Below are 9,329 nucleotides of genomic sequence, written 5' to 3'. Positions count from 1 at the left end.
TCAGATACTGTTGGCTGTGCGTCTTTTTTTACCGACGCCATTATAACGACACAGATCACTGCCTATTCACGAGTCCCACAGAAAAAGTGATTGACAGGTGGGAATTATGTGTGTATCTTGCCTTTATTGTATGATTTGTTTATGGGTAAAACAAAGACCATGCAGGTCAGGTAGTTTAAAGGGTAGGCTACAAATAATTAATTGGTCAATAATTAATTAATTATTCATAATCGAAAATCGAATCGAATCGTGCCTTTAGAATCGAAAATGTAATCGAATCGAGGATTTGGAGGATCGTGACACCCTATATATATATATATATATATATATATATATATATATATATATATATATATTATATATATTTCCCAAATGATGTTGGACAGAGGAAGGATTTTTTCACAGTATTTCCTTTGATATTTTTCCTTCTGGAGAAAGTTTTATTTGTTTTATTTTGGCTACAATAAAAGCAGATAACATTTTTAAAGAGCCCCTATTATGGGTTTTTGACACACAGCTCTAAGTGAAGTGAAATATCCAGCTGAGGCTTATATCTGACAGTGCACAGTGTTTAAAAGTATAGATTTATTCATAAAAGAGTCGACTCCTAGTAGTTTAAATGAATCGTCTTGATAACGAGTCTTTAGCCGTTTCTGCGTAATGTGTATACGAAACTATAGCCCTGTCCAGTTGTTGCGCGCGCAAACCCGGGAAAATTGAAACCTGCAACCCTGCCCACTAGCACAGTAGCAAAGCAAAAGAGGCTAGACACACACTGTAGCGGACGCCGGTTGAATCAACGTTGTGCTCAGCTGGATATTACTGGAAGTATGAGGGGAAAGTTAGTGTTATTTTCTCTACCCAAAGATGAAACTGTGAAGAGTGAGTGATTGAGGTTTATTTTTGCAAAAATACCTCAGCATTATAGCCCAGCCTTGTGCTGTTTGAGTGCTTCTGGAATCTACATGCTTACAACGGGACATCAGAAAAGACTATTGATGTAAGGGTCCTTGTCAGTACATGGATCAGTGGATCATGGATCAGTTTCTTCCTCCATTTCACAAGTGTTATTAAGTGCGATTAAAACTGTTGCCTCTTTGTTTTCTCTAGCTTGCAAATTATGTATTTAGTTGTGTTTTGTTACTTGTAACCGCTTGTAGTGTATCTGGTTAACCCTTAATATTCTTATATTGCGTCTCAAACCACGTTGAAAACGCAATGCGTGCCACTTTGTTTACGGATTTAAATGCGTTTGTGAGCTTGTGATCCACTGCCGATTGTCGTTGCTATGGCCATCAAAATATGGTCAAGTTTCAAAATAGTTCAGCTTTTGCCGCTGTGTGGATAAATACTGAATGTGTGTGTCATGGTTAGGAATATGCTGGTCTTTAACTGCACACACATACCTGCCAACATCTGTCCCTGGAAATCCGGGAGACTGGGGGGGTTAGGTTTGGGTTGAGGTGTCTAAATAACAGGGCCGGAGCAAGCTGAACTGGTGCAGTAGGCGATCACGCTGCCCTCAACCCGAAAGTTAAAAAGAAAGTGACCAGTTCGCAGATGAAAGTGAGGACCGGGAGGGAGGGGGTGAGTGTCACGGATTATAGTGAGGGCCGGGGGGTTCGCGGACGTTGCCGCCTAGGTCATCTCTATGGGTGCGCCGGTCCTGATAACACTGGTGAGAACAGGGTACTGTGTACTATGGTGTTAGTAACTAGTGTCGATCAATCACAACAGGCTGTCATCGGTCGAATTAGCACAGATTAGTTTCACGTTAAGGAAGGGTTTGGGAACAAATAAATCACTGAACGATTAATATGGGAGTCGCTGGGATAATTAGATAAAAATAAATGCATATTATAAGACAATGAAAGTGTTTTTTTATCCTTGCATGCACATAAGACTGTTGTTAGAGACCCTTACAGTCAAAATATGACTCTATTTATTGTATAATAGGGCCTCTTTAAATAACATTTTAAGGTTAATATTATTAGCTCCCTTAAGCAATTTTTTTTCAATTGTCTACAGAACAAACCATCGTTATACAATAACTTGCCCAATTAACATAGTTATGTCTTTAAATGTCACTTTAAGTTGAATATTAGTATCTTTAAAAATATCTAGTCAAATATTTTGTACTGTCATCATGGTAAAGATAAAATAAATAGGTTATTAGAAATGAGTTATGAAAACTATTATGTATAGAAATGTTTTGAATAAATCTTCTCTGTTAAACAGAAATTGGGCCAAAAAATATCTAGGAGGGCTAATAATTCTGACTTCAACTGTATATCATCATAGAAAACAGCTAATTAATGGTAATATTACAGATATAACTATTTCCCTGTATTTTTTATCATAATAATTAGGGATGTAACGGTATCAGAATTTCACGGTACGGTAATACCTCGGTATGAATGGCACGGTACGGTATTTATTGAATAATTTACAGGAAAAACAAAACTAATGAAAAGACTCGAAAAAAGTGCCAAAAGTGTCAATGACATACAAATTAGCCATCTATCTGTAAGCTTTGAAACAGGAACTTCAATTTTTCAATTTTAATAACAAAAAATTATTAAACCATGTAAAAAAAATAAAGTTTCAGTTTAGTATTGTTGAAAACTCATCACATTCAACATTTAATCACTCACTTAGATAGAGATAGGTTTTAAGGAAAATTATCATATAACTATAATCTGGTAAAAGCTGGGATCTCTGGGCATTAACAATGTTCCCTGCAACAGAAAACAACCCTCTCATTTAGGACTGAGGTTTCTGGGACAGAGATATAACTTGGCCCATGTTGACAGCAGTGGGTAACGTTGTGCATTGTCTTTCCCCCACTTGAGAGGACAAGCCATGAGTGAGATAGAGGTCTCTTTGCGATACAAGTCAATGTCTGCATCAATCTGAACAGTGTGCTGTGTTTCTGCAGTCCCCATGACTGTTATTAGTCGTATTCCCCAACTTGCAGGCACGTGCACACATAGGGCTCAACCTGTGCAGTGCACATGCCCTTTTTAGTCCTGGATAGAAAATGCCCTTCCAAAATGATCAAAAGTGCCCCCGCAACGCGACACACCCTCCGTCCCGCCCGACGCGACAACACCGCTATTCAGTACACGCGCGGCGTCAACAACAACACCCCCAACCGAAATGCTTCCACACATCCGATTTAAAACCCGCTTTAGGTTCGATCATTTCCAGCTCTTATTCATCCCCACTACTAGCAGCACACTCCATTTCCGCATTACTGGATCTGTAGACAACAGACCACAAAGGATGATGGCCACGCCTGGGCTGATGGGAATTGTAGTTTCCGCTACCTCCCGTTCGCTTCATTCGCCTGAGCAAATTTTCTCAGAAGACCTATAGTTTTATCGAGTCATGCGACTACGGTAATATTGAAAAAAATTGCTATTGCAGTATGACGGTATTTACAATAACGTTACATCCCTAATAATAATGCATTCCTACTGTGCCATAAATTGTGACAAATGAAGTGTGTCCTCTTGTGAAATGCAGTATTGTAAATAAAGTGTCTGTTTGTGTGTGTCAGTGTTGAGCAGGTGATTGACCCGTGCTCTCAGGGATTGGAAAAGTCTTACACTGTAAACAACAGCATTTTAATGGGCATCCAGCCTCATCTAAAGCACTTTCACCACCTCCTGTTAAACCCACCCAAGGTTGCTCCCCTCATCCAGTTCAAAGATAAATATAATCCTACAAAGGCGTTACACATATTCAGTATTTTAAAGTGCTCTTGACTCTCTGTCCTCGCTCAGAAATTTGCGATGTTGACCACAATGGGCATTTTGGAGGAGCCGTTTGGAAATGCGCGACTGCATGCATCCAGACTATTGGCGGCTCTACTTTACACCCGAGCTCCCAGAATCCACCACGAGCTCTGCCGACTGAACATCATCAACCTGCTGCTGGTAAGAGTCATGTTATCAGCTCTTTCTAATTGGGCTGCACAGTACATTGTTTCAGCATTGATATATGGCAATGTACAAATCTGCAATTGTCAGATCATCTCAGGATCTGCAATGTTGAGTTGGGATTATATTTAGGGGGGAAGATAGTGATCTGCCAAATTGCTAACCATTAGCATAATAGCTTTGAAAACAATATATACAATATAGCCCATTCGTAAAACAACAAATCTACATCAGCTTTGCGTGACTAAAATAGATTTAAACATAACATTACCTGTCTAAAAGAAATACTTCAGCCATGGTGTCATCCTTCCTCCAGCGTGCAAAAGTAACTCCAATTATGATTCAAATCTACATTTGACAGTTTGAGCTGCTTATCAGAATTATGGGAATTATGGGAATTACCAGCACAATAAAACATGTTTCTTAAGACATTCACCTGCTGCAGCAGTTCCCAACTGGGGGGTCCCGGCCCAAACATGGACCAAAACATGGAAAATTTGTAATTCGTACTCTACAAAAAAAGACTGATTCGCCTTCAGCAGCTAATAGCAATGACCCAGGCATACTAGACCCAGGAGAGGAAGCTTCAAACATTTCGGGTCAAAGTGATAGCAATACTGGAAACACCAAGATCGTTACCTGAACTATGGTTTTATTTTATTTTTCAAGCACAGAGTCCCTGACCCAGCCACAGTGCATTATCTGCACCAAAGTTCTTGATAACAAATGCATGAGACGTGCAAAATAATAAGACATTTGCAGACGACTCATCTTCAATACAGGACGGTGTACCCAATACAAATGGACTACTTTTATATATCATATTAGGCTATTATTTGTGCATAAACATATCTATATATATATATATATATATATATATATATATATATATATATATCATATATATCATATATATATCTATATATATATTTTATATTAGGCTATTATTTGTGCATAAACATATATATATATATATGGTAACTGTCTTTTTTTTGACATACCTACTGCTAACTTATATTAGCGATAATATCATTAAATGTGGAGGGGGGCCTTACAATATTAACCGGGGGAAAAGGGGGTCTCTGGCAAAAAAAGGTTGGGAACCACTGACCTACTGCACCTTTAACTAAAAACACGGCTCAGAGCATGTTATTTGTGGAGGTATTGCAAAGATTAACCCTAACAGTGACAAATATTTATTATTTGGATGTGTTTTGTAAGAATGTGACCGTGTAGGAAGTCAAGCAACTTTAAACCAAGACAAAGGGCTCTATCATACAGCCGGTGCAATAAGGCGCAAGACGTGTTTTACGCGATTTGTTGCTCTTTTCAGACTGGCGCAACAGTAATGTTCATGTTTTGCACCATGTTGTTTAAATAGTAAATCTATTTGCTCCACTTTGTGAACTCATGGGTGTGCTGGTCTAGACAGGAGGTGTGTTGATGGACTGAAATAGACCGCGCCATTGACCAACTAAAAGCTGCTATAAAGTCCAGCACAGAGCGCGTTAGTTATGCACCTATGCAGGTTCAAACCTCCCTTCTTCATGTCCGGGGGGCTTTTTTCAGTTTATTCATGATAATCTGCATTTGTATAATGTTATTATTATTGTTATTATTATCAGTATTAATTTAATTAAATACATATTTATATTTGTTTTAATAAAAACCAGTAAAGCTTTATCCTCCTGTTGGGTTTTGGAGACGTCTGCGTCACTATATGAATAGAATAGGATGTGTGTTTGGTTTAACCCAGTGTTTTGACCACACTTTGTTATTATTGTTCATTTATTCATTTGCTGTAAATGAGAACTGAATTTAGAAATAGTTTTTAAACAAATTTATACACTTAACAAGATTAAATATGTAAGCTAATGGATGTCTTCAGTGGAGTGAGTTTCCACCGTTTCCTTACTCCACGAAATTAAAGGAGTAAAGTAAAGAGTTAAATTAAAGAGGCTGAATGGTGGATGCTCGTTCTTTATCCTCATACAGATGATCTGCTTTCTTGCTAGTATAGCTTTCAGTTATTCCATTTAGTTTTCCCCTCATGAAGAGGACCATTTAAATAGCAAATGCGCTTTGGGGCGATGCAACTGACTCTTAAAGGGAATGGGAGATGAGACTCTGATTGGTTTATTCTGAAAACACACCCATAACTCATTACAAGATACGATATAAGCACAACCCTGTTATTTTCAACTATATTTTTCCATCCTTAAAATAGCAAAAGTGCATTCGGACATGCCCTTAATGCTTTTGTGCCGTGTGCTTTAGACTTAAATCGTTAAAATAAGAGCCCAAAAAGTTTTTTCCAAAAGTTCAGCTTCAGCTTACAAAATTAGATTTTGCATCCTAGGTGCCCTTTAAATGCTCCTTAATTTCTGAATTTCTGAATCTCTCTTTAGGATTTGTTTTTTAAGTTCTCCTGGAATAACTTCCTGCACGTCCAGGTGGAACATTGTGTCTCTGCCATCCTTAACCCAACAACACCAAACGGGAAAACACATGACAGTCCAGATCAGTTTCAGCTGGAAACACAAAACTCCGACACACAGAATTCTGACAAATCTGACATGTTCACACGCGGTGACCTGATCAAGCATGTGAGTATGTTTATTGATGATAATAATACTTTTTCTATTGTTGGCATTCATCTACAGCTGTGCAAAAATGAAGAAAAACTAGTTATTGGTTTGAGTAAAATATAATGTTTTTTTTTTTTTTTTATTCATATTCAAGTTCCAGATTTCACTTACAAAATGTTCAATACCCTTTAAAAATATGATGTATAATATTCAAAAGGCAATTTTCAGGTCATTTTATTTTTAGTTCAAATATTCGCTTCCATAAATTCACTGGTTCAAATTCGGCTGTTAAAATTCGACATTACAACTATATGAATTGAATATGAATTATTGAATTTATAAGTAAGAGAACGTGTTTGAAATATTTTTAGTTGAAATATTCACAGCTAAAATAAACAGCTATGTTCAATTTCAGGACCTAAAAATACAAAACCTAGAATTCAAGTCATTTAAATGCAAGAACTTATTAATTCTCATCTATTCAACAAGCTTTCTAATTCAAAACTTTTGGCATTGATTTTGTTCCATAGCATCCGCTGCGTAAAACATGTGCTGTATAAGTTGGTGGTTCATTCCGCTGTGGCGACTCTGGATTAATAAAGGGACTAATGAATAAAATGAATAAACGAATGAAAAAAAAATTTAATTAAACAAAACAAATTAATAATAGTCAAAGATGTCAGCTCACTCATCTTGATAACTGCAACTATGATTTTAGAATAGATTAACACTGCACAACCCTCATACATTAGATTAAATAATAAAAAAAAATGGAAATAATGTTTGTGTGTGTATGTGTGTGTGTGTGTGTGTGTGTAGCTACTGAAGGACTGCAGGCTGGTTCAGAGGATTTTGGATGCTTGGGATGAAAATGACAAAACACAGTAAGGACTCCTTTGAAATATCCATCAATACGAGTAAGAATCAATACTATTTTACTGCTTTAGTATGTTGCAATCTAATACTTTTGTGTGTGTGTGTGTGTGTGTGTGTTCTAGGGAAGCAGGAGGCATGAGGAAAGGCTTTATGGGTCATCTGACCAGGATGGCCAACACTGTGGTGCAGAATGCAGAGCGAGAACAGGAACAGACCCTCATCACACAGCTCTTACAAGGTACTACAGAGCCATTTATTATCATTCAGAAAACAAGTGAAATAAGCTCCTGGTGGCCCTAAATATAGCCAACAACGTGCTGTATAAATGTATTTCAATGTTTGGTGCCGATAGCCTAGTGGTTAGTGCGGCAACAATGCGCTTCAGGCATCCCAAGTTCCAATCCGGGCTCTAAATTCAGGGCAAAAATTACATCTTTAATATTTATTATATATTTATGTATTCACTTTTTTTTACTTTTGAAGGAAAGCAGTTTGGAAGTAGGTGTTAATTAATTATTTATTTATTTATTTTTATATTTATTTAATTATTTTTCCTTTTTAAGAGTTGCTGAAGTTTGCCCTGCACGCTTGCAGTTTTTAAGAAACTCATTCTTGTCGATGTTATAATCCCATAGGTAATGATTCACATTCATCAAGTAATTGCTTAGAACTGTTTTTATTTTTCTTCGGCTGATTTAAAGACACACTGAGGAAGGCATTGTGCTGAAACGTTTTAGTGCGAATCGTTACCTTTTTGAATCCTTACTTTTTAAGGAAAGCAATGTGAAAGTAGGTGTTTTGTAATTATTTACTTATTTATTAAATTATTATTTTTTTCTTAGTTTCTCTTAAGCAAAGTAATTTAAAGGTAGGTGTTTTGTAATGTTTTATTTAATTATTTATTTATTAAATTAATAATTTTTTATTACTTTTTAAGCATGTTATGTAATAAGGATTAATGTTATGTAATTTATTTATTTATTTATTTTAAGGTTAAGAAAGGCTTAAGATTGTAATATATTGCTTTTAAAAGAAACGTTACCCAACACAGCACCTTTACTTCACAACATACCCTCTAAATATGACATTATTCAGAACAGGGAAAGACAAACTGTTTTCACTATTAACAGGAAAAATAAAGAGCCACCCTGAAATGTCTAGTGTCTCCAGATGAATAGTTTTGTGTTTTAATAAAGCATAGATTTGTTTTATTTTGTAAACTGCTGATGACGCATCTTCCCAATGTTTTTGCATAAAATAACAACACAATACCAATGTTTTCACTTCAGAAAGGTTAAGAAATCAGTATTTGGTCCCATTTTAAATCACAACAGATGAAACTTGTCCTTCTGTGACCAACTGAAAAGTTCTGCAAGCAACGAGACAATCAATAAAAACAAATAAATAAATAAATAAAATAAAAAAAATCAAATAAAATAGAAAATAAAAATACAATTATTATTTTTTTTAATTTCTGTTAAATATAAATAAATAATATCTAAATTTAAATAAATATTTTTATTAAAATAAATAAATAAAATGAAAAATACAATTATGTAAATTAAAATAAATAAACAAATAAATTATAATTAAATAGAAGTAAATAAAAATTAAATAAATAAATAAAATTTAAAAAGCAAAACAATATTTAAAGAATACAAAATTTTTCTCAAAAACATACCCAAAAAATCCAAAAATTCCAAATCATTTTCAGTAGCTAAATATTTATTTATTTATTCATTCGTGCTGTTTGTGAATTGCAGAGCTTCCAGAGGACTATAAATCTCGCTGGGAGCAGTTTGTAAATGAAACGCTGACAGAAACTAACAAGAAAAACACAGCAGACCTGGTGAGATTTCACATAAACATGAAACTATCAGAAACATGACAGTCCTCTACTCACTTTTGACGAGCTTCTTGA

General features: G+C 35.5%; 1 protein-coding gene across 6 annotated transcripts in view; it reads left to right on the top strand.

Annotated features, from left to right (window-relative positions):
• The window catches only part of ppp6r2b (protein phosphatase 6, regulatory subunit 2b), a 40,798-nt gene that overhangs the window by 16,590 nt on the left and 14,879 nt on the right, over positions 1–9,329 (top strand). For all 6 annotated transcript variants that reach the window (XM_073930263.1, XM_073930260.1, XM_073930262.1 and 3 more), the window contains exons 9-14: positions 3,563–3,689; positions 3,789–3,941; positions 6,353–6,550; positions 7,352–7,416; positions 7,531–7,646; positions 9,172–9,257. In XM_073930263.1, the coding sequence (XP_073786364.1) occupies positions 3,563–3,689; positions 3,789–3,941; positions 6,353–6,550; positions 7,352–7,416; positions 7,531–7,646; positions 9,172–9,257 (745 nt within the window). The remainder of the gene's footprint in view (positions 1–3,562; positions 3,690–3,788; positions 3,942–6,352; positions 6,551–7,351; positions 7,417–7,530; positions 7,647–9,171; positions 9,258–9,329) is intronic.

Source organism: Danio rerio, chromosome 18 (genome assembly GCF_049306965.1).
Source record: "Danio rerio strain Tuebingen ecotype United States chromosome 18, GRCz12tu, whole genome shotgun sequence".
In the NCBI taxonomy this organism is placed as follows: Eukaryota; Metazoa; Chordata; class Actinopteri; order Cypriniformes; family Danionidae; genus Danio; species Danio rerio.
This window is presented reverse-complemented; position numbering and strand designations above follow the sequence as displayed.